The following is a 14,407-nucleotide window of genomic DNA, read 5'->3' on the forward strand; positions in this document are numbered from 1 at the left end:
AATCATTCCAGTATCTCTGCCAAGAAAACCCCAAATGGGGTCACAAACAATTGGATGTGATTGAAAAATGACCGAACAACAAGCACATGAGTTGCTTAATAAATGCTGTTGATTGTTTCTTTTCCCAGACAAGCAATCCTTTTCTTATAATCCTTTCAGGGGCTTGTAGGTCCCAGTGGTTCAAAACTGTCCTACTTAACACTGAACATCTGAGAGGACAAACAGGAGGTTTTAGAGAAGTGTTTGGAAGCACTTAACCTCTTTTGTTTCATTTTTACTATATTTATTAAAATATATGGCCATAATATGTTAAATATATAAGCTCTGTATGGCAGGGGGAGAGTTGTTGATTGAGAGAGGAGATTGTTACATAATGGCCATATTACATTTGAGATTTTGAGCAGTATTTCATAGCTAAATTACAAGCATTAGCAGTTTATGTTTAACTATTCAGTGCTACCCCTCAAAGCCCTGTTTTACTTTTATTGGGAGATCAGCCTAGGTATCTGCAGGCTGAATACTCTCCTTAGGGGCAGCTGGGTGGCACAGTAGATAAGAGTGCTGGGCCTGTAGTCAGGATATAATCTTCCTATTAAATTCAAATCTGGCCTCAGACACTTACTAGCTGTGTGACTTTGGACAAGTCACTTAACCCTCTTGGCCTCAGTTTCCTCATCTGTAAAATGAGCTGGAACAGGAAATGGCAAACCATTGCAGTATTTTTGCCAAGAAACCCCCAAATGGGTTCATGAAGAGTCAGACACAACTGAAATGACCAAATAGCAACAAACTCTGTTAGACTCTGTACTGCAGTCTTTTGGGAAGCTATCCTACACATAAAACAGAAAAACTCTGAAGAGATCATTTGGTTGGTGCCTTGAGTTGAGAGAAAATCAGACATCATAATCCCTTCCTAGATAATAAAGTAAAGCTACCTTTCTCTACGCTTAAGGGAGACAGCACATGGGCTTATTTGAATAGCTGTCACTACCACAGGACCCCAAATATCACATGCAGGACAAAAAGATGTCACTGTACATCATTATTTCATTATGTTATGATGGGTCTGATGACGAAAAATAGTAGAGTAAATATCCTAAATAATTCATTATAGAATAAAAGTAATATAGAGAAAAGAGCACTAGATTTGGAACCAGACTGCTTGGGTTTGATTTTTGGTTACTTTGAACAAGTCATTTCATATTTTTCAGGTGAGAAATAAATGTATAATGTGGATAAAAATACGTGTACCATGTAAAGTTATAATGATGATCGAATGAAATAATATATATGTGGCTCTCTTTACCCAGGGAATTAAGACTACAGCTGAGAGAGAGAAAAAAAGAGAAAAGAAGGAGGAAGGGGGAAAGAGGGACAGAGACAGAGACAGAAACGGGGGGGGGGGTAGAAATAATATGCTATAATGTCTTTTTTCTGGTGCTTCCAGACTGGTATTGAGATGCTGGGAAGGAAGGAAGGGGAAAGGAAAGGAAAGAAAGGGGTCAGCTAGGTGGCACAGTGGATAGAGCACTGGCCCTAGATTCAAGAGAACCTGAGTTCAAATCTTACCTCAGACACTAGACACTTACTAGCTGTGTGACCCTGGGCAAGTCACTTAACTCCAATTGCCTCATTAAAAAAAAAAAAAAAGAGTTGCTGGGAAAGGACTGTAGCTAAATGTAGTCAGACCACCCAGAGTCATGACAGAAAAACTGTAACTGTCATCATTTTCTGAGAATCAGTTTTAACATTCCTCTTAGAGAAAGCATTTTTTCTCTTTTTCTTTAAAGTTTCCTCTGTATAGTTGTTTACATAGTCCCAAAAGCCAATATTAAGATATCAGTGCGGTAATATGCTATTTATGTATCTTCATTTGCTCCAATGATGCTGAGAGGGAGACTAAGGTTCTCTCAAAATACACACACACACACACACACACACACACACACACACACACACACACACACACACACACACACAGGCGGAAATTCCCTTTCTATTTTCTGGGATTTGTTACCAGCTGGGGGTTGTAGAAAAACCAAAGAGAAATTATTGCTATATGTTAGAGCTATTTGAAATCAGAGGAAATGAATCTGTAACAGAAGGAAAGGCTTGGCACAGAATGGGGCTGTGGTGTTCTAGTGGAAAGGAAGGTTTGGTAAGTCGAGAACTAGATTCCTCTTCATCAGGGGCAGCAGCTTCAGGAAACTCCCTCTCTGTTGTTCTGCTGTGAAGCAGGTTAAAGAGCCCAATCTTTCCCCTACTTCCATTAGTAGTAGGTCTGTCTAAAGGAAAAGTGTTGCCATTGGGGGTGCATAGTCACTCTACCTGAAGGTGGAAGTCAAAGAGGAATAGCTAGTTTCCCTTTTAGCTAAACTCCATACTGACACCACTATCAGAAGCATATGTTTTATAAACTTTAAAGTACCACAGAGATGTAAGCTATTATTTTGTATTTAAATATATTGACTATCCTTCACCCAAGCCCTTCCTTCTCCAGTGCCTCATTGGGTATGACAGTTAGGTTAGGTTATTGAAGGCTAATGTATGGGGGTTTAGTACATGCCCAAATCACTCAAGACAGCATCCACCTGCTTCCAGGAGACTAGAGAAGGGTTGAATTTGTGGACATTCTGCAGTTGGCCGACCACATGATTGGAAATAATCTTTTTCCACTGGCTATATAACCAGGCCTAACTATGTCATTAACAATGCCTGATTTTGCAAAGTTGGTGCTTTTCCTGCAATGCCACCTAAGGGTGAAGGATGCCTTTACTCTCAACATGTAGTAAGGGGTTTAGAAGGGCCTGAGGGGCTTCCTTCCCACTCCCTTTAGTCTGTGTGTCTCCAAGAAACATGCTTGGAGTGCCTTGGCCTTTTCCTTTGTTCTTTTCCATTCTAGGTACAGAGAGTGAAATCTCAATCCAGGAGCTCTAATCAGAGAGTTCAGGAATCCAGGCTGAATCTTGAAGTTCTAGCAGGAAAAAATGTGGGGAGGAAGTGTCCTGGGGTGCTGAGGCTTTGAATTTGAATTTGCTGGGACTAAAGCTATATAGGAACTGAGCTAAACTGTGAGCTTAATATGCCTCCTCCCCTCCCCAGAGACTAAGGTGGTATATGTGGGAGGAGGAGTTGGATTATGCCCCCAACTGTTGGTGGAAATGTTTGTATGTCCATTCTTGCTATATGTTTGAAGTATATATATATATCCCTCTGTAAAAGCTAATCTGATGGGCAGCTAGGTGGCACGGTGGATAAAGCACTGGCCCTGGATTCAGGAGTACCTGAGTTCAAATCCGGCCTCAAGACACTTGACACTTACTGTGTGACCTTGGGCAAGTCACTTAACCCTCATTGTCCCACCAAAAAAAAACTAGCTAACCTGATGTTAAATGTTTAAATGGAACTGGAGTGCTATTCACTGAGCTCCTAAAACAGGGCAACACAGTCAATGGGGGCATAGAGAACCAATACTGGAGATGAGAGACTTTTTAGCACCCATTGGAGCCCCAGAGAAACCTGGGGGTTCAGGGAGTGGTAAAGTGTAACATAGCTGGGGAAGCTAAGTGGTGCGGTGGATAGAGCACTGGCCCTGGAGTCAGGGGGACCCGAGTTCAAATCCAGCCTCAGACACTTGACACTTACTAGCTGTGTGACCTTGGGCAAGTCACTTAACCCCAATTGCCTCACCAAAAAAAAAAAAGTAACATAGCTAGCTCTCAGTGAGTGGGGCCAGAGTCAACCATGATATACTATGCTTGCAGAGTGAAAGCTGAAGAAGGTCCTAATAAACTGGAAAGGTTTCCATTGCATGCATAATACTAGAGGTTTCAGCGTGGTTGTCCATGAACCAGCCTCACAGAGTTCCAAGAAGCTCCTTTCCAGGTTAGTTATGGGGTCATGGCCTTCGGGCACAGCTGCTCTCAAAGAACATTACAGTGGCATTTCCATAAAAATTAGCAGAGGTAGTATCCAAAGTGATGAAATCACAGCTCCTTGGTGTATTGAACAAATTAAATATTTTGACCAGAATTAAATCTTCTCTTAGACTAAATAATGACTGTCTTTTCTGCTTTCCCTCAAACTTCTAACTTTCCAACCTCTTGCTTAGCTAGTGCTTTGTGAGGTTACTGAACACAACACGTGGAGGTGAGGAGCTTGATCCCAGAAGGCTCTATGTGCTGTCCTTCATTTTTCTTCATTAGTGTCTGAATGCTTTTCAAATTCTATTGCTCAGACTCCTGCCTCGGGCTTACCTGGTAGCCTGTCTGAAACATTACTTTGAAGAAACGCTTGATGAATTTTGATTTGATAAAAACAGGTACACCTAAACAGCCCCTTTTAAAAGGTCTGTCCCCTCTCCAGAGATAGATGAGAAAGAAGAAAACATATTATTCATTATAAACAGAAAGGGGTATATGTGTGTCTTTTAGTTTTAGCTATATAGTTCTAACAATGTAAACTCCTTGAAGGCAATAACTTAAATTTTTGTCTTTGGAGCCCCAGCATCTAATACGATGCCTGGTATATTATAAGTAATTTAATGAAAAAAAAGCTAACATTTATATAATGCTTACTCTGTGCCAGACACTATGCTTTACAATTATTATCTTGTTTGATCCTCAAAACTACCCTGGGAAGTAGGTGCTATTATTATCCTCATTTTACAGATGAGGAAACTGAGGTAAAGAATGGTTAAGTGCCTTGCCTAGGGTCATACAGCAAGTAAGTATCTGAGGTGGGTTTGGACTCAGTTCTTGACTGACAAAGCCCAAAGCTTTATCAACTGTGCCACTAATAAATGCTTATCAATTCATTGAATCTTGTTGCCTCTCTGTTGGCTTTAATTGTGTATTTGTGGTCATTGTGTGTAATGGTTACTTTCTTCCAGATTACTTCATACAAATCTTCCCATTTTTTTTTTCTGAATTCCTCATATTACTCATTCCTTGTGGCAAATTTCCATCACATTGATATTAGTGTAATTTTGTTTTCAACCCTTCTCCATTCACTGGACACATTCATTCCAGGTTTTTTGTAGTTTCCAAGAATCCTGCTAGGACCAATGTTATGCATACTGAAACACTGCCATGATGAGCATTCTCTCAGACTAAATAAGGGAATGTCACGGGGAAATGTGAAAGAGAGACAGGCATTATCACCATCATTGACACAAGCCTGGGGGTAAACTAGAAACTAAAAGTCAATGACTTGTTCATTGTGTGATTTCACTAGAAAAGTACTCAAATGGTAAAGCTAGGGAAACCCGGTTCATTAGGTGGCCATAGTTTGGGCAGATGCGAGGATTTGCTTGTTTACACTGTTCAGGAAGAGGCAAGTTTATCATTTAAAATGTTTATGTCAATGCCAGTTATGCACCATGTTATGAAATCTTGACTTAGATAGAATAAGCAGTTTTCCCCACATTCTTTCTGCACCTAAGATAGATCCACTGAAAGGCTAACCAATAGTTCATTGGATCTCTAATTTAGAACTTGAAGAGATCCCAGAGGTTCCAACCCCCTCATTCTACAGATGAGGAAACTGAGATGAAAGGAGGTTAAATGAAGTTGCCCAAGGTCACCAAGTCAGAACTGTTAGAGCTGAATGGTTCCTGAATCCTATCCATCTTGCAGGAATATCAGCTCAAGCCCTGCCTCTCCCACAGTCTTCGTTGTGACTCGAGTCCACTGCTGTAGCTACCAAGATAATCTGTGCTATACAATTAACACAGAACTACCAACTGCCTTGTTCTTTTCTCTCACATGTATTGCTTTTCCTGGATTGTTAGTTCTGACAGGGACACTTAGATTATAAGATCTCAGCTCTCCAAAGAGAGGGGCTGCTTCTTGTGCTTCTCCAGAAGCCCCTGCAGCCCCCATCAGCACCTTCTTAGGCACACAGTAGATAGGCAATAATGACAGAATAGTGGCCCTGCAATGCTTGAAGGAGTTGAAGTGCTTCTTCCCTACCCACTCTATTTATGACCAAAGTTGGACAGCTGATTTTAATGACATTCCTACCCAAGAAAATGCTGTATAATTTTAAAAGTAAAAACATTTTATAAATGCAGAATCAGAAAGCAGATCCAGGCACTAAAGGACAGAAGGGATTGATATCTCCAGCTCTCTCTTCTTCCAAAATGGTTTAAACAGCTGGGTGGAAAGCTCATGCCTGGGTAACAACATTACTAACCAGAAGGGGCTTATGCCCCTGAACCTTTCTTGGCACAGCACCTGGCTATTCCCTTGTGCTTTATAATCCCAGATGATGATGGTTCTTTCTGTGACAGCAACGATTCGTTTTAGCTGAGGGAGGTAATCACATCCCGTGATCCAAGAAGTGTCCTAGAGAAGAAGCAAGAGGTTTTTCAACTTAATAACCTCATCTTATATATCATGTCTCAATTTTTTGGACTCACTACTTCCTTGACAACCTTAATAATTATGGAGAATCCCAAAGAGCTTCTGTTTATGTGGCTTACATAGTAATAACAATAAGAACAAGATTTATATAGCACTGACTATAATTATCATCTCATTTGATCCTCACAACTCTGGGAGGTATGTGCTACTATTTTCCTCATTTTACAGATTAGGAAACTGAGATTAAGTGACTTGACCTGCGTCATACAGCTAGTAAGTGTCTAAGGTTGGATTTGGGGTCAGGTCTTTCTGGCTCCAGGTCCACCGATCTATCCACTGAGCCAACTAGCTACCTTGTCTTAATTAAGTCAGATGCTTTAGGAATATTTGAGAGATGAAAGAGTACTGGGATTGGAGGAGTCAGAGAAGACTTCTCAAGGGAGGTTAGCAATGGAGTTCAGCATTGGAGGAGGATAAAGATTCTGAAAGGCAGAGATGAGGTGAGATGGTATTCCAGGGGTGGGAGATCACATCTGCATGCACACAGAAGTAGGAGATAGAAGGTTAAGTTTGGGAACACCTAGTAGCTGGAGCACAGTGTACAGTGAGGAATAATGTAAAAAAAGGCTGGAATGGTAGTCTATTATTAGATATTTTGTTGTTCAGTCATTCAATTGTGTCTGACTCTTAGTGACCTCATTTGGAGTTTTCTTAGCAAAAATACTGGAGTGGTTTGTCATTTCCTTCTCTAGTTCATTTTAGAGATGAGTAAACTGAGGCAAACAGGATTAAGCCACTTGCTCAGGATCACACAGCTAGTAAGTATCTGAGGTTGGATTTGAACTCAGGTCTTCCTGACTCTAGGTTCAGAGCTTTATCAACTGCACCACCTAGCTGCAGTATAAGATTATGTAGGGTCTTAAAAACCAGGCAGAGAGTTTATATTTTATCATAGAGGAATAGGGAGCTACTGAACGCTTTTGAGGAATGTAGTTACAGGGTTATATCTGTGCCATAGGAAGATGTTTGGCAGCCATATTCAGGATGAACCAAATAAAGGAGAGAAAAGGAGGGATATCAAGAAAGATGCAATTATAAAAGTCTTGGTATGGGGCAGCTAGGTGGCACAGTGGATAGAGCAGTAGCCCTGGAGTCAGGAGGACCAGAGTTCAAATCCGACCTCAGACACTTGACACTTACTAGCTGTGTGACCCTGGGCAAGTCACTTAACCCCAATTGCCTCACCAAAAAAAAAAAAAAGTCTAGGTAACTAGCAACAAGAACCTGTAGTAGGTGGTTGGCCATGTGAGTTGAGGAAAGTGAGTGGGTATGTGAACTATGCTGGAGGTTGAATTAACAGGACTTGGCAGCCATTTGAATATAGAGGAAAGAGGGGCAGCTCTAGATTCCAATTCCAGTCCCACCCCACACTTTTTTTCTCCTTATCGATGAATTGATTCCAACCTCTGGAGCCACTGCCTTGTTCTGCCTTATCTTCCTTTTCTCTGTCCCCTTCCCCTTTTGATCTCTAACAAATATCCTCTAGCCTTCCCCTTCCTAAATCATCTAGGCCTCTAAAAGCAATGGAAAATTATATCATGCTTTGCCTTTAGTATTGTTCAACTTCCCTTCCTCCATCCTTTCTCTTCCCTTACCACCACTCTTCCCTCCCCCTTGCAAATGACCCAGCCCTCTTATGTCCCATTCCTTTCTGTGAGGAAGAATGAAGTTCTAAAAGGTCACTGACATCTTAGTGAAAGTGAATTTAATGTTTAATGTTGTATGTATATGTGTTTATAAATATCTATATTATATATATATATATAAAACCTATATTGAATCCTGCTGTCGGGGGTGGGGAGGGAGGAGAGGGAGGAGAAAAATTTGAAATTGGAAATCTTATTTAAACAAATGCTGAAAGCTATCTTTACATGTAACTGGAAAATAATAAAATACTTTTAGTTTTTTAAAAAAGTTAATTTGGTGTATATTTTTAAAAGAGAATCCTAAAGAAAAGTAGCATTGTCCTATGGAAAGAGCTATGCATTAATGAAAACTATTAAAGATTAAGGTTCAGGTCTCAGTCCTGCCATTCACTATTAATATGACCTTGGGTACTTTAACACATTTCACACTTAACACATCCAAAGCAGAACTCATTATTTCCCCCCCTCCAAAGCCTTCCTTTTCCCATACTTAACTATTATTGTCAAGGGCATTACCATCCTTTCAGTCATCCATGCTCTCAAATTTGGCATTATCTTTGACTACCACCTCACACCCATCCCATATATGCCGTTTATTGCCAAATCTTGGTATTGCTACCTTCATAACATCTCTTGCATGCATCCTCTTCTCTCCATTCACATTATTGTTACCCTGGTGCAAGCCTTACTACCTCAGGACCTTGATTGTTACAATAACCTCCTTGATCTTCCTGTTTCAAACTTCTCCCTACTCCTGTGTATTCTTCATTCAACTGCCAAAGCGAACTTCCTAAAGCACAGGCAGGACCACGTCACCCCTCCTACTCAATCAACTCCAGTGGCTTCCTATTTCCTTCAGGATCAAATATGAAATCTTCTGGCTGACATTTAAGTCCGTGACAAGCTGGCCCTTTCCTACCTTTTCAATCTTCTAGACTTTATTCCCTCCTACACGTGCTATAATTTAGGAACATTGGTCTTGCTGTCCCTCAAACACAACACTCCATCTCCTCACCCAGTGATTTTTCACCAGCTGTCTCCCATTCTCTTTTCTTCAATAAATGCTTCTTGACTGACTGCCATCCCTTCTCTGGGGGCCTGTTTCCTTATCTGTAAAATGAAGTGGTTAGGACTAGATGATTTTTTAATTCTCTTCCAGATTTACTGATCTATTTCTTTTTTTTCTTTCTTTTTTTTTTTTTTAGTGAGGCAATTGGGGTTAAGTGACTTGCCCAGGGTCACACAGCTAGTAAGTGTTAAGTGTCTGAGGCTGGATTTGAACTCAGGTACTCCTGACTCCAAGGCCGGTGCTCTATCCACTGCGCCACCTAGCTGCCCCTTTACTGATCTATTTCAAGCCAATTTCAGAAAATTAGAGCACCTGGGTTTGACGAAGACACTGGAATCTTCCTTCTGCTGCCCAGATCACATAGGTGCTGCCTACTTGCAAAATCAGTTAAATTTCTAGCTAGTAAAATATTTACATTTAAACACAAATAATTCCCTGCCATTTTGACACTACATTAACCAGAATCCTCTATTAAATCCTCTTCTCCTTTTTGAAAATGATTTTTTCTTTATTTCTCACCATTTATAAGATTTGATTTTTCACACACAATGTAAATTCATTTCCTATATATACTGTATATGAGGCTATGGTATTATAAACAAAAAACAAAAAATAAAGGAGTTATTAAATATTGAAACCCTTCTGTGACTTTTGGCCCACCCTGTGTTTACTATTCATGAATTCTATATCTACTACGTAGGGATAATTGAATATAGAATGTAATGGCAAAACAGAAACGTATCCCAGCTCTTCCTCCTCTTCTTCCTCTTCTATTTCCTCCTCTTCCTTTTCCTGTTTCTCTTTTTCCTCTTCCCTCTTCTTCCTCTTTCTCTTCTTCTTCTTCCTCTATATCTATGCTGAATTTTCTCAAATCTACTTATTCTGCCCCCACCTCTCTGCTGGTCTCTAATCTCCCATCTCCAACTACCTTTTAGACATCTCAAACTGGATGTCCGATAAACATCTCAAATTAAGTCCAAAACAGATGTCATTATCTTTCCACCTGAACGCCCCCTCCTCCTCACCCCCTCTTAATTTCCCTATTACTATAATACCATCTTCCCAGGCTCTTAGGCCTCTCTTTTACCCACTGCCCATATCCAGTCTTTTGTCAAAGCCTATTGATTTCACCTTTGCAATCAGTTTCTCTCAAATACACCCCCTTCTCTCCTCTGACACAGCCACCTTTCTATTGCAGACTCTTCTCACCTCACATCTGGCTATTTCAATAGCCTGCAGCTGGATCTGACTGTCTCAGTTCTCTCACTACTCCAATCCAACCTCCATCCATCAGCCAAAGTGTTTTCCTGAAGCAAAGGACTGACCACACCATCCTCACCCCATCTCTACTCAAACTCTAGTGACTTTCTATCGCTTCCAGGATCAAATAAAAAAATGCTATTTGCCATTTAAAGCCCTTCATAACCTAGCTCCTTCCTACTTTTCCAATATTCTTACATCTTACTCCTTTCCATGGACTCTTTGATCCAGTGACACAGATCTCCTGGCTGTTCCATGAACAAAACACTCTTTCTTTCTGGGCATTTTCTCTGGATGTCCCCCCATAATTGGAATGTTCTCCCTTCTCAACTCTACCTACTGACCTCCCTTTAGTCCCATCTAACTCTCATCTTTTACAATGTCTTTTTCAAGCCTTCTTAATTCTTTTGTCTTCTTTCTGTCAATTCCTATTTTACCTGTATATTGCTTGCTTAAAATGTTTGTGTGTTGTCTCCCCCATTAGATTGTAAGCTCCTTGAGAACAGGGGCTGGCTTCTGCCCCTTTTTGTATCCCCAGCACTTAGCATAGTATGTGCTACATAAGTAGTTATTTAATAAATCTTTATTAATTGATTGAATCTTTCTTCTTGTCCTCTTCCTGATGCCCCTTCCTCCTCTTCTTCATTTTTTTTCTTCTTGTCCTTTTATTCTGGTACATTCAATGTAGTATTGCAAACCCCAGAAAGTTTATTTGATAGAATCTGTCAGTTACTAACAAATGAACAATAACTTAATTCTACATCTGGGCATAATATAACTGCAAAATCTACAGTACTAAGGTCAGCAAATTCATCTACATTCTCTCAACATAAATCATATTCTTTACTGTAACTTGAACTTATATCACTCCTGTCCCTCCTTTGTCTAAGAAGATTCAATGGCTTTCTGTCACCTGTACAAATACATTTTTTTCAACTTCAGTGTAGATAGAGCACAAGATTTGGAGCAAAGACCTCAGTTCAAATCTTGCCTCAGACACTTAGTAGCTGACCCTGGGAAAGTCACTTTAACCTCTCTGTGCCTCAGTTTCTTTATCTGTAAAATGGAGATGATAATAACATCACCTACCTTGATGGTTTATTGTGAAGATCAAATGAGTTAATATATATATTTTAAAATCCTTTGCAAACCTTAAAGCATGTTATGATTGCTAGCTTTCATTATTTAAAGCCCTTCACAATTCAGCTCCAACCTAACTTTCCAAGCTAATCTCATCTTACTTTCATTCAAGCACTCTACATTCTAGCCAAACTGTCCTCCTTGTTATTACCGGGACAAAACATTCCATTTCCCATCCCCTGGCTTTGCTCAGGTTGCTCCTCTCTCCTTAGAATGCTCTGCATCATCACTTCCTAGAGTCTCAAGTGCCATCTCCTCCAGGAGACCTTTCTTGGCCTCCCCAGTTACAATAGTCCCTATCATCTCCAAATCACATTGTATTTTCTCTACATGTCTTTTGTATATACTTATGGATGTGCATGCTATTTTCCCATTAGAATGCAAGTTCCTTTCAGGACTGTTATCATTTTTGTCTGTATATCAAGCCCCTTATACATAGCAGATACTCAACCAATGCTTATTAAATTAACCTTGGCTCATTTCAAAAAAAGATCACATACATCAACATCAAAGTAATTCCTCACTCCATCAAAACTCTCATTTTAGAAATGAAGACAATAACCCAGTCATTTTTGGATAAGGAGACAGAGGACCAGAAAGTTTAAATGACTTAGCACAGAGCTTGACATATATTAAGGTCATAATAGGCACTTTCAAAATGTTAGTTGATTGACTGGCTTTTCTATGTCACAGAACTAGTTAGTGGCAGAGTTGGGACTAAAATAACAACATATGCATATAACATTTTATGATTTAGAATACTTTTTTTCAGAGCCAATGTTTGAAGTAATTATTTCCAAAATTACAATCTCTGTTTTAAAGATAGGGAAATGAGGTTCAGAGAAGTTAAAATTTTTCTAGTGTGGTCACATAGCTAGTGGGCATCAGAGACCAGATTCAAACCCAGAACTTCTGACCCCAAACCCAGCACTATTTCTGATAAACCATAAATCCAAACTTCCTGAAGCTGTCCAAAAGTAACTCCACTATCTTTTCTTACCTCTTGTACCCACTTGCATTGCTGTATCTCTAACACCTAATAGCAGGATTTGGGAGGACGTGATTTTTTTCCTCTCCTGCCCAATTAGCAGCTATAGAAGAATTCTAATAGCAAATGTATGTCTGTGGTTTTATAACAGCATCATCTATCTGCCTCACTATGGAGGGGGGGGAACCAGACCAACAATCCTTGTTTTCAAATTTAAAATCCAAAAGGCTTTCAAATATTTTTTTCAACTTATTTAAAGAAGCTCTTACCCTGCTGTCCCCCATTACAAACAAGACCACCATATTTATTACAGACTATGTCCTACCTTTTTTTGTTGTTGTTGTTTTTGTTTTTTTGGTGGGGCAATGAGGGTTAAGTGATTTGCCCAGGGTCACACAGCTAGTGAGCATCAAGTGTCTGAGGCTGGATTTGAACTCAGGTCCTCCTGAATCCAGGGCCGGTGCTCTATCCACTGTGTCACCTAGCTGTCCCAATCCTACCTATTTTTTATAGATAACTATGAATGGAATATGTTGGGATTTCCCCCAATACTAACCTTCTGTGATGACTGGCTCATTATAAAACATGGTAAATATATTTAATTAAGTGATTGCATCCTTTCTCAGTACACTTTGATTTACTTAGATTTGCTCTGTATTTAACAGCCTACCCCCCCAAAAAAAATATGTAGGCTTGACCCTTTAGACAGATGCTCAAGACTTAAGGTCTCCTTATACTTCCTAGTCACTTCATTTCATAATCCAGTAGAAATGTCCAATGAGTAGCCAAGGAGACCTTACTTTGAATTTGGGTTCTGACATTCCCCCAGATAAAGCAGCAAAATAGGAAGGCATTTGTATTTATAGGCCAGGTGCTTTCAATTTATTGCTAAGAAACTATCTTCCAACTTCCCTTTCAGTTAATTAAAAAAGAAATGAAATACTTACTGTAACATGGATGTTTGCCTGAGCCCTCATCTGCAAGAAAAAAAGCAAAGCAAGAAGGAAGCATATTAGACATAGCAATTAAGAAGAAGAATGCTATCCCTTCAAGCACACATGGAGCCATTTTCATGTTGGTGCTTTGTGTCACTCACACACACACCCTTCCCTCTTGGGGACCTCTCTCCACCCTGGTCTATCCCTTTATCTTCCTGAGAAGCTTAGCAGAATGGCAAAGTCCAAGTCCCCTTTGCATGTCAGGCAATTAAGAGGCTTATCTTGAAGCATGTGGATGACAGCTCTGCTCCTACTTTCTTATTCTTTCCCATTTATTTTGCACTGTTTTTTGCTGTGCAATTCATCTCCCTAGTCCTGTGACATATCACTTTAAATTCTTTCTGTTACAACTAGACGTTACTTGGCTCTCTGTGATGAAAAATTTATAGTGAAATGACATTAGCAACAAGATTTTTTTTTAAATCCCTCTAAATAATAGTGATAGTAATAATAGGTAATGTTTATATAATGCTTTAAGGTTTGCAAAGATCTTCGAGTATGTTATCTCATTTGATTCCCACAACCCTGTGACATAAGTACTGTTAAACTCATTTTATGGATGAGGAAACTGAGGTTCAGAGAGTTTAAGTGACCTGCCAGGGGTCATACAACCAGTAAGTGTCTGAAGAAGGATTAACAAAGCCTTAAGAGTCTACAATGGGGGCAGCTACTCGGCACAGTGGATAGAGCACTGGCCTTGGATTCAGGAGAACCTAAGTTCAAATCCAGCCTCAGACACTTAACACTTACCAGCTGTGTGACCCTGGGCAAGTCACTTAAACCCAATTGCCTCACCAAAAAAAAAAAAAAAGTCTACAATGATTCCCTCCCCCAAAAAAATAAGAGGAAAAAAGTTTCCTTTCTGTACTCTGAGTCCATCA

General features: G+C 39.8%; 1 protein-coding gene across 1 annotated transcript in view; it reads right to left on the reverse strand.

The window, feature by feature from the left end:
• The window catches only part of WDR64 (WD repeat domain 64), a 182,175-nt gene that overhangs the window by 129,391 nt on the left and 38,377 nt on the right, over window positions 1-14,407 (reverse strand). Inside the window, exons 5-6 of the mRNA XM_044003187.1 lie at window positions 13,476-13,505; window positions 6,237-6,347 (exon numbers count right to left, since the gene is read on the reverse strand). Of these exons, the coding sequence (XP_043859122.1) occupies window positions 6,237-6,347; window positions 13,476-13,505 (141 nt within the window). The remainder of the gene's footprint in view (window positions 1-6,236; window positions 6,348-13,475; window positions 13,506-14,407) is intronic.

The sequence above is a fragment of the Dromiciops gliroides genome, chromosome 4 (genome assembly GCF_019393635.1).
Source record: "Dromiciops gliroides isolate mDroGli1 chromosome 4, mDroGli1.pri, whole genome shotgun sequence".
NCBI lineage: Eukaryota > Metazoa > Chordata > Mammalia > Microbiotheria > Microbiotheriidae > Dromiciops > Dromiciops gliroides.